Here is an 18,414-nt window from a genome sequence, read left to right as displayed (position 1 = left end):
GCCGACTCGAGGGTGAACGCAGGACCCTGTCTTTCTGCTCTGCCTTATCCTCCCTGAACGCTCCCTCTTCTCCGCTTTAGGCCCTGCCCCTAGTGGGGGGGTGCGACTTTTGGGGAGGAGAGGTTGGAATTGGGGTGACAGGAGAATAGGGTCTGCTTGGCATCCACTGGCCAAAGCCCTGTGCTCCCACCCTTGGACCCTGGCTGGGATGGCGCTCAGGGCCCAGATGGCCTGCGTCAGCCCAGTCCCCTCCCACCGTCTGCAGGTGCCTGGTGCTACGACTCCCAGGACCCAAATTGTGGCGAGGACAGAGTGTTGTGTGAGGCTGTGTCGCATTGGTCTGTGTCCTGTGTCCACTGCACTTCTGTGGTCTCTGCGGGTTTTCTGTCTGTAGTCCTGGGTCGCAGCGATTGGGACCCCACAGTGTGTGTATGACTGTCCCCCTCTGTGTGTGTCCGGATCTGTGGCTGCTGTGCTCTCCAGTCCTTCTGTGTGTGCCAAGCTGCTCACATCAGGCGGGACCCATAAGTGTGCCATGTGGCCAGCCCACATGTGAGCAGGTCGTGGAGGTCCCCAAAGTTGGCATGTGGCCGGGTGCCGGGAGACTTTCCCAGGCCCCTTTCCTGTGGAGCAGCTGCCTGCAGGGGCTGTACCTGTGATGGTGTTGCAAACCCTATGTCCAGCCAGGGTTGGGGGGGTGGCAGTTGTGACCTGTCAGGTGGGTACTCTTCCCTGGGTGTGTGTGTGGGGGAGGGCCACCTTTGTGCACCCCCATGTCTCAGCCCCCCAAGAGACCTAGACCTGTTCCCCCAGGCCCCACCCACTGGAGGGAGATGGCCCCAACCTGTGGGGGCCCAGCAGTCCCCCATAAACATCGACCTTCACCGGGTCCAGCGGGACCCTACCCTTGGACCCTTCATCTTCCAAGGCTATGACTCAGCACCTCCAGGCCCGTGGACGCTGGAGAATCATGGTCATACAGGTCAGCACCCTGGGTCAGGCTCCCCCTCCCACAGACAGGGACAGCAACCCCCTGCACAAGGATTAGGATCCCCACACAGGAGATGAGACACCCTACAGAGACCAAGGACCCCCCCCCCACAAGGGTCAGGAACCCCTACAGATGGATTAAGAGCTTCTACGTAAGGATGGGAACGCCCCCACAGGAATCAAAATCTCCATAAATGGCACAGGAAGCTCCACACACAGTGGTCAAGACATCCCCCAATGGAGGTCTGGAACCCCCACATAGAGGTGCCAGGAACCCCCTACCAGTAGCAATCAGCCATTGTCCCTGAGGCCCAGAAGTCAGGGCGTACCCAGAGGTCAGGACTCCTGGAGTCAACCCCCAACAATCCCATAGCTGAGGTGGATCAGGACCCCCGCCACGGGAGGCTGCCTTCTCCCCTCCGTGCAGGGTCAGGGGTTTCCACTGCAGTCTGTGGAGCCCCACTTGGCCGGCCAGCAGAGGGGCCTGGACACCCAGGGTGTCATAGTTCCAAAGAGGCCCAGCCAGGGCGCAGACTGGCCTGAGGGGGTACCTTTGCTCGCACCTTGTGCCCTAATGGCACGAGGGCAGCTGAGTGGGGGAAAGAGAGGGTGTCATTTGTTCCCTCCCCCTCAGTGCTCCGCATGGACACTGGCCCGCAGGGCCTGCTGGAGATGCAGGGCGCCAGGCTGCCACCACCAGCCTAGCGTGCCCTGCAGCTGCAGTTCCACTGGCGGGGTCCCCGGGCGAGCAGGCTCAGAGCACAGCCTGGATGGGCAGCACCGCCCCATGGAAGTGGGCCTGGTCATGGGGAGGGGTGGTGGGAGTGCCCCATGGAGGCCAGGGCAGCCTGGTGGGAGTAGCTGGGTACCTCCCGTAGTCTGTGTCTCCCCAGATGCACGTGGTCCATATGAACACCCGGTACCAGAGCATAGGGGAAGCCCGAGGTCACCCTGATGGTCTGGCAGTGCTGGCCCTGCTCTTGACGGTGAGGGAGGGGCCGTGTGCCTCCTGCAGGGAGGGGGGCTGCTATGTGACAGCCTGCTTTCAAGAAAGGGGGTCCATGGGGGTCTGTAGAGGGGACAGGTGGCCTGTGTAATCTTGGGTGGGCATTGGGGCCCCTAGAGGCTTTATAGGATGAACGGGTTCTGTGAGGGGGTGTGGCCAGTGAGAAGTCGTGGACCTGCAGGGTCAGTGGGGGTGGCCCTCCCCCCAGCAAACCCCCTTCACCTCTCTTCCCACTTAGTCTACCCTACACCCCCCTCAGTGTTCCCCCCTTTTAAGACCCCCGCTCGAGCCCCTCTCACTTGGAGCCCCGTTCCCAGGATCAGGATTCTGACAACGCTCAGCCGTCTGTCGTGCCTGAAGAACGTGTCCGCGCGCGGTGAGGGACGCGGTTCCCCGCGGCGGGGGCGGGGCGGCTGGACACCGGGAGATTGGTTCCAACCCGCCGCCGTCTCTCCCAGGGGCCTCCGTGAACCTGGCGTCCACCTTCCCGCTGGCCTCGCTGCTGCTGGGCGCCTCTGGCCTCTCGCGCTTCTACCGCTACGCGGGGTCGCTGACCACGCGGTGCTACGAGCCCGTGGTGCTCTGGACAGTCTTCGAGGACACGGTTCCCATCGGGCGCGCTCAGGTACAGCCCGCGCCCCCCCACCCCCAGCCGCCCTGCCCTCCCGTGCGCCGCGCCTTGACCGCCTCCGCCCCACACCCTCAGGTGGCCCAGTTCCGGATCGTGGCCCAGGCCAGGGCCCCCCGGCTCCCGCCCCGCACCTCTCATGGAGAACTTACGGCCGCAGCAGCCTCTCGGTGTACGCAGGGTTGTAGCTTCCCCCAGCGCCTCGGTCCGCGCGGCAGCCCCCAACCCGGCCCGAGGCACGGGGCTCTCCTGGGCCTGGGGCTCAGCCTGTGGCTCTGGCAGGGGCCCTAGGATGTAGACACGACCACCTTCCCACAATAAACGACTCACAGAGTGACCTTGGCCTCCTATGGCTGGGGGGAGGGGGGGCGGCCTGGGCGCACCGCAGCTCCTACGGAGGCCTCCTGTGCCACCCTTCCCGACCCCACCACAGCCAGTCCCAGACCCCATCCAGAACCCCAGACCTCCCCAGATCCCTCTCGGGGAGAAGGCACCCCCACTCCCATCCTACACGTTATGCCTGAATCCCCCGATGAGGTGGAGAAACTCCACCTGCTAAAGCCTAAAATTACTATTTTATTTTACAAACGAGCTGGCTGACCACCCCAGACACTGTGTGGTTTAGTGATGCCTCTAGCTGCCATTTCCCAGAGGCCAGGAGGCGAGAAGCTGCTGGATCCCAGCTCTGCAGCACAGAGTGGTGGGTCCTGGTGACAGGGACAGTGAGTGAAGGGCTGTCTGTAACAGGTGAGACCCGACCCAGGCAACACTCCGGGAAGATGGGCTGTGGAGTCTGATGTAGGTTGACACTGGAGAGACACTGCTGTCGGGTGACTGCCTGCCGTGACGCTACTTAAGGTAAGTGGCTTTCGTGTCACTGTCAAAGCAAAGCTGAGAGTCCAGGGGGCACTGACCAGATGCGCTCTGTCCAGGCAACGCTGTCCAGTAGAGGGTGGGCCCGACTGTCAGGGGAGTGAAGCTGGCTAGAGTTAGGCTGCTGTCCAGGGCCCACGGTAGAATGTGCTCTTACATCCAAGTGACACTGTCCTGAGTGAACCTGTGTCCAGGTGACAGTGTCCCAGCAGCCCACGTGTCCCCGGTGTCTGTCACTTGGTGTGTGGGTCACACTCTCCACCCCAGTGCATGAAGGTCCGACCTCCTCCCTTGAGACCCTTCAAGAAAATACACTTGCAACCACCTCCCCCAGACAGAGGAGACCTTGGGCTCTCCCGCTGCGCTCACTCCCGGAAGCTGACATACCCCTGGCCCGAGCCTTACCCCGCCGGGACTCCGGCTCCAGCTGCGCGGAGCCAGCCGTACTCCCCAGCCCCTTCCGATACCACAGCGCTAGCCAGCGGCGTCGGAGGACCCTTCTCGCTCCAAGCCCCGCTCCAGGAGCCACCTGGCCGGTCCCAGGTAGCAAAGCCCCGCGGCCGGCGGCGGCGCGCCAGGCCCTCGCCCCGGGCTCCCTCCCCCTGTGCTTAATCCCCGCTGCCCTGTGGGGCCCCGGCGGCGTATTCTTGAGGTTCTTCCGGGCCGGGGCCCGGCTAGCGCCGCCGTCGGCCGGGCTGTCCGAGGCGTTGTCGGTGGGCCTCGCGCCCGCGGCCAGGGCGTTCACGGTGCCCAGCGCCCGCAGCAGGGCCAGGCCGCGGAGGCCGCGGGGCTCGCGGGGGGCGGGCGGCGGAGGCGGCAGCAGCGCGCGCAGGGCGTCCAGCTCGGCCCGCAGCTCCGCGCGCAGCGCCTCAAGCCCCGCGCCCAGCTCGGCGCGCACGGCCGCCAGGCCCTCCTGCAGCTGCCGCTCGCTCACCTCCAGGACGCCCGCCGGGTAGGTGGCCCCGCCGCGCGGCTCCCCGCACACGGAGCACACGGAGCCGCGGCTGCGCGCCTTCTCGGGCTCCGCGGCCCCCGCGCGGTCCACCAGCCGTGGCAGTCGGGGCGCGTCGGCCCGCGCCGCCGCCTCAGCCCGGAACTGGCACCGCCGGCGCGCCAGGCGGCCTGGGGCGCGGGCTTCGTTGGGGCTCGGCCTGTGGGGCTGCGGCCCGGGGTCCGGCCGGCGGCCCACCGCGCGCCGCAACGCCTCGCTGGCACCGTACGCGCTGCGCACCTGGGCCCACGGGCGCCGGGGCTCTGCCGCCGTCCGCGCCGCCGCTGCCTCCACCGCCGCCTCCAGAGCCCGGCCGGGCCGGAGCCCCAGCCCGTAGCCTAGCGATCAATGGGGCCCGGGAGACGCTTCGTGGAGAGGGCCTCCGGGACGGCTGTGGGAACGACCAAAGCCTCAGGGAATCTGGCCAGGGGCCCGCGGAACCCCCGCAGGGCTGAAACCTGGGCGAATGGGGCCCCGAGGAACCGGGGGAACGACGCCAAAGGCTTGAGTGTGCAGGACTTCCCCGTGGTGCTGCGCTGTCAGTGGGTCCCAACAAGGGGCTTGAACAGGCTTCTGGGCAGAGGTGATGGGGACGTGGAAGCGCTCAACCCCAAATGGGGAACCGAGCTCACATACTCTGCTCAAAGCCACAGTCCCCATCACAGTCACGGGACGGCAGGTGTGGTCACGGCCTGAAGCCCTCCTCACTGGCTGGGGCCACCTCCTCCCATACCACAGTCCAGGCTGCTATCTCTGCACTGCTCCCCTACAGCCCACACACAACATGCACTTCTGCTCCTGAATTCAAGATCCCCATTGCTCTCTGCTGGACCCCTGCCTTCAGGAGGCTGCTGGAGGTCCAGCCCATCCCTCACTGCTGTCTGTGCACTGGCCCTGTCCTCTTCCTCCTCTAACCCAGTGACCGTCTTCACCCCCTAAGCCTTTGCCTAGGCTGTTTGTCTGGCCTGGAATGTGCCCCCTGCTCCCCCCTCGCCTGGCTGCTCCCACTCATCCCACTTCTCCAGGGCAGCCTTCCTTGACCATCTCACGCCCTACCAGGGAACTCAGGCCCCTCCCCCACAGCACCCTCGCAATCATGATTAAATGGCTCTGTTCTCTGTCCACCTCCATCCACAGTAGGATCCCGAGTACGGGCCCAGTGGTGCTGAGCGGGTTGGATGTTGGATGAAGTCCTTGGGTGAATGAATCTGGGGCTGAGAGTCCCGGGTGGGGCCACCCCACCCCTGGCCAGCTGTGCACCTCCTTTGCCTGGCATTCAAGGCCCTCACGGCCATCCCTGCTGGCTTTCCTGTCCCTCCCACCTTACCACTGCACCCCATTCATTCTCACCCTGGTGCCTTGCCACACGCACTGCCGCCCGTGCCCATCACAGAGCCGTGGGCAGTGTGCTGTGGGCCTCTCTGGAAGGCAGTATCCCCTGCCAACATGTTGTGCTCACGGCACCCGAGGGGCTAGTTAGGACTCTGGGTGCCCTGGGGCCTCCCCAGCAAATTGTGGGGAGGGAGGGCCTGGTGTGGATCCAGGCTGGGCTGGGAGGGGAGATGGCAAGACAGCCACTGGAGCCTGTGTCCCCAGGGCCCACCGGGGCCTACCCTCTCTGCAGCTCTGTGCCCATGTGTGCGTGTGTGTGTGAGATTGGGGGTGCCGTCGACCCTGTTCTTGGGCAGCCTTGGCCCCAGGCCACTGTGAAGAGGCCTGGATCCCCTCGGTTCATTCATTCATTGGAGCCTGTTGCTCTGGAAGGTGCAGGGAGATGGGAGAATTTGGTGCTTTGTCAACCCCTCTGACCCTCCATTCCTGCTGAGTCACCTGGCTCCTCAGGACCTCCAGCCTGTGGCTCTGCTGCTCCCTAGAGCCTTGTTAACCATACCTGCCACCACCCTCCCCTCCATAATTAAAGTACGACTGACACAGGAGCCCTGCATTTCTCTCCAGGCCTGCTGGAGCCCGGCTGTGTGACCCGAGGGCTCTGCCCTCTCTGAGCCTTACCTGTGAAACGCAGGAGGCCCTCAGGTCCCCAGGAGGGGACGGCAGGGAGGCCGAGAGGGTGGGAGCGGGTGTGGGAGGGACTCCAGATTTGCTGACCAGCAGTTAGGGATGTGAGAGCCAGGAGGGCCTAGAGTGGGCTGCCCAGGCAGCCTGGGCCTGGGGAAAACAGAGGCCAAAGGAGGGGGTGTGATAGGAGCAGAGACAGACTGAGAGGGGAGGCCCTGGGGACCCCATGGGTCCTGAGGGGAGTTGCAGTTGTGTTGGTTGGGGCACACAGGCAGGGGTGGTCAGCACGACTCTGATCCCCAGAGGTCAGAGGTGAGGATCAGGAAGCAAGGTGTGGTGACCCTGGCCACATGTTCATCAGTGGAGAAGCCAGGGCGCAGGTGAGACCTGCAGTGCGGAGCCAGGTTGGAGTGCCCTGGCCGGAGCTGGCTGGTCAGAGCCAAATGGCTGTTGTCCCTTCAGGGGACAGAGCTGCTGGGTGGGGGGCTGCACACAGGCCTGCTTTCCAGGTCCTCCCAGAAGCTCCTCACAGCCCTGGAGCCAGGCTGCCAGGGGGCTCCCTGTATGGGGGTGCTGACAGGCCCAGCTCCTCCGCAATCCCGTCCCTCTCTGTGTGCCAGGGGCCAGGCCAGCCATTTCTGTGGGAAGCCACCGACCCCCCCCCGGGCTGTCCGCAGCCGGGCTCTGTGCCTTCAGGCCAGCCCTCCCACCAGGCAGGGTGGGCAAGTAGCTGCTCATTAACTCAGCCGAGGAGAGACCGCCCTGGGCTCAGCCTCTGCCCAGAGAAGGGGGTGGTCACTCCCTGTGACTTCCCTGTGGTCACCCTTGCAGTCTGTTGCAATTAAACCCTGGCAGTCACCTAGGCGGGAGGTTTTCTTTCCCTGAGCCTGAGGGCAGTCGGGAGCCAAGAGGGCATTGCATGTTGGAGGAGCTCTGGTGGCCTTGGGGGGTGGGTAGGGAGCAGCCATGTGACTGCAGCCTCACAGTCCTCAGGGGAGCATCTGGTAATGCAGGTCCCCAGGTCCCCAACTGCATGAGGTAGAGGGGGTGTGGGTGCTGAGGGCACAGAGGTCTTTGTCTTCTGCAGTTGAAGCCCCACCAGGTTCTTGGCAAAGCGGGGGATGTGGCGAGGCAGGTGGCAGTCCTGAAGCCGGCGGGATCTGAGGGCCTGTGTTGGGGGTGGGGGACACACCAGGCAAGGGCCCAAGGGGGACAGGACCTCTGTGCAGGCCACCCACCGGGTGGGATGGGGTTTAGTTTTGGAGCTGGTCCTGGAAGGGGCGGTGTGGCCCGGGGCTCTAGGGTAGGGGCTGTGCTCTCCCTCTGGCCAGACTGGCTGGGCCTTTGGAGGGTGAGCAAGCCGTCTTGGCGGGGGCCTGGACCGCGGGCCCTGGGCTGTAGGGAAGGGAAGGCTATGGTGCCCTTAGGCCCCCAGGGTGCAGGCCACGTTGTGGGACCTTGGTGGACTAAGCCAGCAGGTCTGGCTCAAGCCATCGCTCAGCACAGTTCTGGGCAGCTTCATCCTGCCTCACGGGCCACTGGTGGTCCCTGTGGCCTCGCCTGTCTCTCCCCACCCCACCCCCACCCCGTCAGAGCCCAGGACGAGTCTCTGCTGGCCAGGAGATGGTGAGGGCGCAGAGGCGACAGAGGCAGGAGGGCGTGCAGCGGCCAGGGGAGGCCTGAGTCCTGAGGTCCCTCCTTTAAAGACAGGGTCAGAGAGGGGAAGTGACTCACTCTGGATCCTAGTGCTGGAACGGGGCTTCCTGTGGGCGCTGGACTCGGGCACACCTTGCCCCTGAACACCTCCTGCTCATCAGGCCCTGGAATTGTGCCATGGCCTCCTGGTGGCTCTAGCTACCCAGGCGTTCCCTGGGAACTGTTCTGGGTCAGGTGGCTCTGTGGGGGGCAACTCATTACCCGGTGTTGACCTTGCCTGACCTCAGTAATGAGTTCATTACCTGGTAATGGCTTTGTTTGCCTCATCCTGGCGTCAGCAGCCTGGAGTAGCTCTGATCAGTCTGGGCTGGGCCCCTGGCCCCCCAACCTGCCCCAGGTGGGGCATCAGGCATGCCAGCATCTGTGTGTGCCCCGAGGGCCCAGCCTCGGCTCTCAATGGGACAAGCTCCCCAACCTTGGGCAGCTGAGGCCAGTCACCACTCTGTGCATCACCCTTCCACCCACAGATGGGGCAGAGCGGGGAGGGCCGCCTCGGATGGGCACACTGCCCATGCAGGGGTCCTCGGGGTCCCCCTTCTCTTGCCAGCTGAGCCGGGGTCTCCATTCGACTGGCCCCTGGGATGGACCTCGTCTCATCATTCCTGGTGAACGGTACTGGGCCCCATCAGGAGCCCCTCCACCTCCCTGTGGCCAAAGGTCACCTCTCTGTCCTCATCTTTGATCTCTTAGCAGCACTGACAGAGCTGGCTGTGCCCTTCCACTCACACCCTCCCGGCCACCCCAGACCCTGGCGCTTCTTGCTGCTGCACTGGCCCCCCAGACAGAGCCACCACACCCCCACTGGCCTCACTTCTCCAGTCCTTGGCTTTGGCCCTGACCCTCTCAGGCAACCTGTTAAACCTACGTCTGGGGAGTTCCCTGGTGGCGCAGTGGTTAAGAATCCGCCTGGCAACACAGGGGACACGGGTTTGATCCCTGGTCTGGGAAGATCCCACATGCGGCGGAGCAGCTAAGCCCATGTGCCACAGCCTCTGAGCTCTAGAGCCCGTAAGCCACAACTACTGAGCCCATGTGCCACAACTACTGAAGCCTGCACGCCTAGAGCCTGTGCTCTGCAACGAGAAGCCACCGCAATGAGAAGCACACATACCACAATGAAGAGTAGCCCCCGCTCGCTGCAACTAGAGAAAGCTGGTGCAGCAACAAGGACCCAATGCAGCCATAAATAAATAAATAAATAAATAAATAAATGTTCCTATGAGGGAGGAGTCAAGATGGCAGTGTGGGAGGACGCAGAGTTAGCATCTCCCCACAACTAGGGTGCCTGCCGGGCACTGGTGGGGGACTCTGACCCCCAAGGAGACGGGAGGAACCCCAAAGTGAACCGGTAGGACGTAAGTGGAGGCCAGGCAAGATCAGCGCCCCTGAGGCTGGAGAGATCAGGAGAGGCAGGCGGGAGGGGCCCTGAGGGAGGAGCAGGAGAGGAGCGGAGGGTGTTAACCCCACCCATTTGGGCATGGGGAGCCTGCCGAGCTCCCAGGCTGGTCCCCTGCCCTCCAAGCTGCCTCCAGGCTGTGTGGGTCCTTGGGGGCATAGGAGGGAGGACAGGGAGATCAGGACGCAGGCAGGAGAGGAGTGGAGGGTGATTGCCCTGCCCACTTGAGTCCAGGAAGCCTGCTGGACTCCCAGGTGAGGTCCCCTTCTCTCTGAGACCTAGGTGGGGGGCACCCTGGGTCCCTTCTGTTCCTTGAGCCTAAGTCCCACCCCCCACAGCCCCCACGGCCATTTCCAGCCTTGTGAGTACTGAGCATTGGCCCTGCCCACCGCCCAAACCTCACCCTTGCTTAGGCCCCGCTCTGCACATCCAAGGCCTTTCCTCGCCCACACACTTTTTTTTTCCCTTTCCCTCCTCCTCTTTTTTACTATTGTGGTACGGATGTACCTTCCAGTTGTTGATTTATCTGTTTTTTAATTTTTACATTCTTTCTAACATATCTGTTAGTTTCCTAGTCTAATTTTATTTTTTGCTTTGTTATTTTTTTTTCTTTTTTTTTTTTTTTGCCACCCCATGGGGCTTGCAGGATCTTTTTTTTTTTTTTGCGGTACACGGGCCTCTCACTGCTGTGGCCTCTCCCGTCATGGAGCAGAGGCTCTGGACACGCAGGCCCAGTGGCCATGGCTCACAGGCCCAGCCACTCCGCGGCACATGGGATCCTCCCAGACCGGGGCACGAACCCGTGTCACCTGCATCGTCAGGTGGACTCTCAACCACTGTGCCACCAGGGAAGCCCGGGGCTTGCAGGATCTTGATTCACGAGCCCAGCATTGGGGGGATGCTCCTGCAGTGGGAGGTCCGAGTCCAAACCACTGGACGAACAGATAACCTCAGACCCCAGGGAATATTCATTTGAGTGAGGTCTCACGGGGTTTGTCATCTCAGCACCAAGACAGCTCTACCCAATAGCCTACAAACTCCAATGTTGGAAGCCTCAGGCCAAACAACCAGTAAGACAGGAACACGGTCCCACTCATTAAAAAAAAGAAAAAAATGAGATGGCAAAAATATATGTCACAGATGAAGGAGCAAGATAAAAACCTACAAGATCAAATAAATGAAGAGAAAATAGGCAGTCTACCTGAAAAAGAATTCATAGTAATGATAGTAAAGATGATCCAGAATCTCAGAAATAGAATGGAAACCTGGATTGAGAATATACAAGAAATGTTTACCAAAGATCTAGAAGAACTAAAGAACAAACAAACAGAGATGAACAACCCAATAACTGAAATGAAAACTACACTAGACGGAATCAATAACAGAATAACAGAGGCAGAAGAACGAATAAGTGAACTGGAAGACAAAGTGGTGGAAGTAACTGCTGAGAAACAGAATAAAGAAAAAAGAATGAAAAGAATTGAAGACAATCTCAGAGACATCTGGGACAACACTAAATGTACCAACATTCGAATTATCAGGTTTCCAGAAGAAGAGAAAAGAAAGGGTCTGAGAAAATACTTGAAGAGATTATAGTGGAAAATTTCCCTAACATGGGAAAGGAAATAGTCACCCAAATCCAGGAAGCACAGAGAGTCCCATACAGGATAAATCCTAGGAAAAACACACCAGGACACATTAATCAAACTAACAGAAATTAAATTCAAAGAAAAAATACTAAAAGCAGCAAGGGAAAAACAAAAAATAATATACAAAGGAATCCCCATAAGGTTATCAGCTGATTTTTCAGTGGAAACTCTGCAGGCCAGAAGGGAGTGGCAGGATATACTTAAAGTGATGAAAGAGAAAAATCTACAACCAAGATTACTCTACCCAGCAAGGATCTCATTCAGATTCGATGGAGAAGTCAAAAGCTTTTCAGATAAACAAAAGCTAAGAGAATTCAGCACCACCAAAGCAGCTTTACAACAAATGCTAAAGGAACTTCTCTACGCAGGAAACACAAGAGAAGAAGAAAACCCACAAAAACAAACCCAAAACAATAAAGAAAATGGTAATAGGAACGTACATATTGATAATAACCTTGAATGTAAATGAGTTAAATGCCCCAACCAAAAGACACAGACTGGCTGAATGGACACAAAAACAAGACCCATATATATGCTGTCTACAAGAGACCCACTTCAGACCTAGGGACACATACAGACTGAAAGTGAAGGGATGGAAAAAGATATTACATGCAAATGGAAGTCAAAAGAAAGCTGGAGTAGCAATACTCGTATCAGATAAAATAGACTTTAAAATAAAGACTGTTAAGGGCTTCCCTGGTGGCACAGTGGTTGAGAGTCCACCTGCCGATGCAGGGGACGCGGGTTCATGCCCCGGTCCGGGAGGATCCCGCATGCCGTGGAGTGGCTGGGCCCGTGAGCCATGGCTGCTGAGCCTGCACGTCCGGAGCCTGTGCTCTGCAACGGGAGAGGCCACAGCAGTGAGAAGCCCACGTACCGCAAAAAAAGAAAAAAAAGAGATATGGAGGGACACTACATAATGATAAAAGGATCAATCCAAGAGGAAGATATAACAATTATAAATATTTATGCACCCAACATAGGAGCACCCCAATACATAAGGCAAATGCTAACAGCCATGAAAGTAGAAATCAACAGTAACACAGTAATAGCAGGGGGCTTTAACACCCCACTTACACCAATGGACAGATCATCCAAACAGAAAATAAATAAGGAAACACAAACTTTAAATGACACAATAGATCAGATAGATCTAATTGATATTTATAGAACATTCCACCGAAAAGTAGCAGAATACACTTTCCTCTCAATTGCACATGGAACATTCTCCAGGATAGATCATATCTTGGGTCACAAATCAAGCCTCGGAAAATTTAAGAAAATTGAAATCATATCAAGCATCTTTTCTGACCACAATGCTATGAGACTGGAAATCAATTACAGGAAAAAAACTGTAAAAAACACAAATACATGGAGGCTAAGCAGTGTGCTAATAAATAACCAAGAGATCACTGAAGAAATCAAAGAAATTTAAAAAATACATAGAAACAAATGACAACGAACACACAATGACCCAAAACCTGTGGGACACAGCAAAAGCAATTCTAAGAGGGAAGTTTATAACAATTCAATCTCACCTCAAGAAACAAGAAAAATCACAGGGCTTCCCTGGTGGCGCAGTGGTTAAGAATTCGCCTGCCAATGCAGGGGACACAGGTTTGAGCCCTGGCCTGGGAAGATCCCACATGCCACAGAGCAACTAAGCCCATGCGCCACAACTACTGAGCCTGCACTCTAGAGCCCGCAAGCCACAACTAGTGAAGCCCACGTGCCTAGAGCCCGTGCTCTGCAACAAGAGGAGCCACCACAGTGGGAAGCCCGTGCACTGCACCAAAGAGTAGCCCCTGCTCACTGCAACTAGAGAAAGACGTGCACAGCAACAAAGAACAAAAGCAGCCAAAAATAAATAAATAAATATTTTTAAAAAAGAAGAAAAATCTCAAATAAACAATCTAACCGGGCTTCCCTGGTGGCGCAGTGGTTGGGAATCTGTGTGCCAATGCGGGGGACACGGGTTCGAGCCGTGGTCTGGGAAGATCCCACATGCCGTGGAGCAACTAAGCCCGTGAGCCACAACTACTGAGCCTGCGCGTCTGGAGCCTGTGCTCTGCAATGGGAGAGGCCGCGACAGTGAGAGGCCCGCACACCGCGATGAAGAGTGGCCCCCGCTTGTCACAAGTGGAGAAAGGCCTCGCACAGAAACGAAGACCCAACACGGCCAAAAATAAATAAATAAATTTATTTATTTATTAAAAAAAAATCTAACCCTACACTTAAAACAACTAGAGAAAGAAGAACAAAGAAAACCCAAAGTCAGTAGAAGGAAAGAAATCATAAAGATCAGAGCAGAAATAAAAGAAATAGAAATGAAGAAAACAAGAGCAAAGAGCAATAAAAGTAAAAGCTGGTTCTTTGAGAAGATAAATAAAATTGATAAACCCTTTTCTAGATTCATCAGGAAAAAAAGGGAGAGGACGCAAATCAATCAAATTAGAGGGGGGACTTCCCTGGTGGCACAGTGGTTAAGAATCTGCCTGCCAATGCAGGGGACACAGGTTCGAGCCCTGGTCTGGGAAGATCCCACATCCTGCGGAGCAACTAAGCCCATGCCCCACAGCTACTGAGCCTGTGCTCTAGAGCCTGCAAGCCACAACTACTGAAGCCCGTGCGCCTAGAGCCCATGCTCTGCAGCAAGAGAAGCCACCGCAATGAGAAGCTTGCGCACTGCAACAAAGAGTAGCCCCCTCTCACCATAACTAGGGAGAAAGCCCACATGCAAAAAGGAAGACCCAATGGAGCCAAAAATAAATAAATTAATTTTAAAATAATAATAATAAATAAAATAAAATTAGAAATGAAAAAGGAGAAATCACAACTGACACTGCAGAAATACAAAGGATTATAAGAGACTACTACAAACAACTATATGCCAATAAAATGGACAGCCACGAAGAAATGGACAAATTCTTGGAAAGGTACAATTTTTCAAGACTGAACCAGGAAGAATTAGAAAATATAAACAGACCTATCACAAGTAATGAAATTGAAACCATAATTAAAAATCTTCCAACAAACAAAAGTCCAGGACCAGATGGCTTCAAAGGCGAATTCTATCAAATATTTAGAGAAGAGCTAACACAGGTCCTTCTCAAACTCTTCCAAAAATTTGCAGAGGGAGAAATACTCCCAAGTTCATTCTATGAAGCCACCATCACCCTGATACCAAAACCAGAAAAAGATATCACAAAAAAAGAAAATTATAGACCAATATCACTGATAAACATAGATGCAGAAATCTTGAACAAAATACTAGCAAACAGAATCCAACAGCACATTAAAAGGATCATACACCATGATCAAGTGGGATTTATCCCAGGGATTGCAAGGATTCTTCAGTCAATGTGATACACCACATGAACAAATTAAGGAACAAAAACCATATGATCATCTCAGTAGATGCAAAAAAAGCTTCTGACAAAATTCAACACTGATTTATGATAAAAACTCTCCAGAAAATGGGCAGAAAGGGAAACTACCTCAACATAATAAAGGCCATATGTGGCAAACCCACAGTGAGCATCATACTTAATGGTGAAAAATTGAAAGCATTTCTGCTAGGATCAGGAACCAGACAATGATGTCCACTCTCACCACTCTTATTCAACATAGTTTTGGAAGTCCTAGCCACAGCAATCAGACAAGAAAAAGAAATAAAAGGAATACATATTGGAAAAGAAGAAGTCAAACTGTCACTATTTGCTGATGACATGATACTATACATAGAAATTCCTAAACATGCCACCAGAAAACTACTAGAACTAATCAATGAATTTGGTAATGTTGTAGGGTACAAAATTAATGCACAGAAATCTCTGGCATTCCTATACACCAACAACAAAAAAATCAGAAAGAGAAATTAAGGAAACATTCCCATTTACCATTGCAACAAAAAGAATAAAATACCTAGGAATAAACCTAAGGAGGCGAAATACTTGTACTCAGAAAACTATAAAACACTGATGAAAGAAATCAAACATGACATAAACAGACAGAAAAATATACCATGTTCTTGGATTGGAAGAATCAATATTGTGAAAATGACTATACTACCCAAAGCAATGTACAGATTCAGTGCAATCCCTATCAAACTACCAATGGCATTCTTCACAGAATTAGAACAAAAAATCTTACAATTCATATGGAAACACAAAAGACCCCGAATAGCCAAAGGAATCTTGAGAAAGAAAAACGGAGTTGGTGGAATCAGGCTCTCTGACTTCAAACTATACCACAAAGCTACAGTAATCAAGTCAGTATAGTACTGGCACAAAAACAGAAATATAGATCAATGGTACAGGAAAGAATGCCCAGAGATAAACCCACTCACATATGGGCACCTAATTTATAACAAAGGAGGTAAGAACATACAATGGAGGAGAAAAAGCCTCTTCAATAAATGGTGCTGGGAAAACTGGAAAGCTACATGTAAAAGAGTGAAATTAGAACACTCTCTAACACCATACACAAAAATAAACTCCAAATGGATTAAAGACTTAAAAAGACCAGACACTATAAAACTTTTAGAGGAAAACATAGGAAAAACAGTCTTTGACATAAACCATAGCAAGATCTTGTTTGACCCACCTCCTAGAGTAACAGAAATAAAAACAAAAATAAACAAATGGGACTTGCTTAATTAAACTTAAAAGCTTTTGCACAGGGCTTCCCTGGTGGCGCAGTGGTTGAGAGTCTGCCTGCCGATGCAGAGGGACACGGGTTCGTGCCCCGGTCCGGGAAGATCCCACGTGCCGCGGAGCGGCTAGGCCTGTGAGCCATGGCCGCTGAGCCTGCACGTCCAGAGCCTGTGCTCCGCAACGGGAGAGGCCACAACAGTGAGAGGCCCGCGTACCGCAAAAAAAAAAAAAAAAAAAAAAGCTTTTTCACAGCAAAGGAAACCATAAACAAGACAAAAAGACAACCCTCAGAATGGGAGAAAATATTTGCAAATGAAACAACGGACAAAGGATTAATCTCCAAAATATACAAACAGCTCATGGAGCTCAATATCAAAAACACAAACAATCCAGTTAAAAAATGGCAGAAGACCTAAATAGACATTTCAGCAAGACATACAGATGGCCAAGAGGCACATGAAAATATACTCAACATCACTAATTATTAGAGAAATGCAACTCAAAACTACGAATGAGATATCACCTCACATGAGTCAGAATGGCCATTATCAAAAAAGCTAGAAACATTAAATGCTGGAAAGGGTGTGGTGAAAAGGGAACCCTCCTACACTGTTGGTGGGAATGTAAATTGATACAACCAGTATGGAAAAAAGTATGGAGGTTCCTTAAAAAACTAAAAATAGAACTACTATATGACCCAGCAATCCCACTGCAGGGTATATACCCTGATAAAACCATAATTCAAGAAGAGACATGCACCACAATGTTCATTGCAGCACTATTTACAATAGCCAGGACATGGAACCAACCTAGATGTCCATCGACAGATGAATGGATAAAGAAGACGTGGCACATATATACAATGGAATATTCAGCCATAAAAAGAAAGGAAATTGAGTTATTTGTAGTGGGGTAGGTGGACCTAGAGTCTGTCATACAGAGTGAAGTAAGTCAGAAAGAGGAAAACAAATACCATATGCTAATGCATATATATGGAATCTAAAAAAAAAGGTACTGATGAACCTAGTTGCAGGGCAGGAATAAAGAGGTAGACAAAGAGAATGGACTTGATGACATGGGGTGGGAAGGCAAAGCTGGGGCGAAGTGAGAGTAGCATCAACTTATACACTACCAAGTGTAAAATAGTTGGCTGGTGGGAAGCAGCAGCATAGCACAGGGAGATTGGCTCGGTGCTTTGCGATGACCTAGAGGGGTGGGATAGGGAGGATGGGAGGGAGGCTCAAGAGGGAGGGGATATGGGGACATGTGTATGCATATGGCTGATTAGCTTTGTTGTGCAACAGAAACTAACACGGTATTGTGAAGCAATTATACTCCAATAGAAATCTATTTTAAAAAATGTTCCTTTAAAAAAAAAAAAAACCTACGTCTGATCAGAACCCCCTCTGCCCTCACCCTCCAACCCAAGGGCTCCTCTCCACTCCCTGCAGAGCCTGGGCTCTGGGCCTGCCTCCAGGGACACGCCCCCTCCTGCCCATCATGCCAACAGCTTCCTGCCTCAGGGCCAGTGTGTGTCCTGCTCCTTGATCCTCAGGTCACAGATACCACTGCCACCACCAACCCTGCCTTGCCTCCGGCCCCCAAGAAGGTGTAAAGGGGAAAACTCAGTGTGTTCCTTCCTGTGTAGGAAAAAACCCAGTTGTTCCCGACTTGTCTTTCTTCCCTGTGTTTTCCCTTCCCTTCACAGACAACACTTCACTTCTGACGCTTCTGGTCACCAAATGCGTGGAGGATTTTCCCCATGATAACAATTAAGTTTCTGACCCCAGTAGGGTGTCCGAGGATTCGACTGGATTCTGACACTGTCTACCCCAGGGTGGCATCACACCCCACAGGTTAAGGGATCAGGCCCACAAGAACATTACCCCCGCCATGTCCCCGACCCCCTTCAGAAGCCTGGGTTTCTGACCGAATTAGAAGTTCCCACGACCCTCTCCTCAGGATCGATTAACTTCTCAATTTTGAAAAGCGAGGGTCTTAGTGTAAGGCCCCTGGATGCCACGGCCCCTCCTGCCCTGGACTGCACAGGGCACTCGCTCCCTTCTTCGAGCTGGATAGCCGCTCAGTACCTGCCACCCTGGCCTTGGGTCCCCACCCAGCAAGGCCTGGGAGTGAGCAGCCACATTTTCCAGCCCTGTGGCGTCCCACCCTCGTCCTTGTTTCTGTGCCCATAGCACCCGGGGCCTCACCATGGAGGTTCCCAGCCAAGCCCAGTAGGGGTCTCACCTTCCCAGAACTCCAGGACCCTCAGGGTGGCCGCCTCTCTACCCATTATGGGGAGGCTGGGGAGTCTGCAGACCCCTCCCCCCAAACCCCACCTTCACTCTACCCCACCCCATCCCCCCTCTGTCAGAAGAAAGGGCCAGGGGCCGAGTGCAGGAGCTGGGCCTTCCTGAGGGCCCCTTCCCTCCAGTTCTGGGTGGTCCCAAGCAAAGGAAGACATCTTCCCAGCAAAGAGAAATGGACCCACTCC

The 18,414-nt window shown here is 54.7% G+C and overlaps 2 protein-coding genes across 2 annotated transcripts; one reads left to right on the top strand and one right to left on the bottom strand.

Moving 5' to 3' along the window:
- Positions 1-883: 883 nt before the first annotated feature.
- On the top strand, positions 884-14,060 carry LOC115804098 (carbonic anhydrase 15-like). The gene is given in 5 exon segments (XM_089894839.1): positions 884-982; positions 1,884-1,976; positions 2,314-2,333; positions 2,335-2,372; positions 2,455-14,060. Coding segments are annotated over 5 exon segments (663 nt in total). The 5' UTR covers positions 884-931; the 3' UTR covers positions 2,916-14,060.
- Positions 4,106-18,213, bottom strand: LOC149747593 (protein FAM246B-like). Its single transcript, XM_089894251.1, is given in 3 exon segments — positions 4,106-4,134; positions 4,137-4,826; positions 18,168-18,213. Coding segments are annotated over 3 exon segments (765 nt in total).
- Positions 18,214-18,414: the final 201 nt, after the last annotated feature.

Source organism: Delphinapterus leucas, chromosome 14, assembly GCF_059928025.1.
Source record: "Delphinapterus leucas isolate spDelLeu-1000000601 "Yukka" chromosome 14, BTC_Dleu_Yukka2, whole genome shotgun sequence".
NCBI lineage: Eukaryota > Metazoa > Chordata > Mammalia > Artiodactyla > Monodontidae > Delphinapterus > Delphinapterus leucas.
The sequence above is the reverse complement of the archived record's forward strand: the minus strand, read 5'-3'. Positions and strand labels throughout refer to the sequence as shown.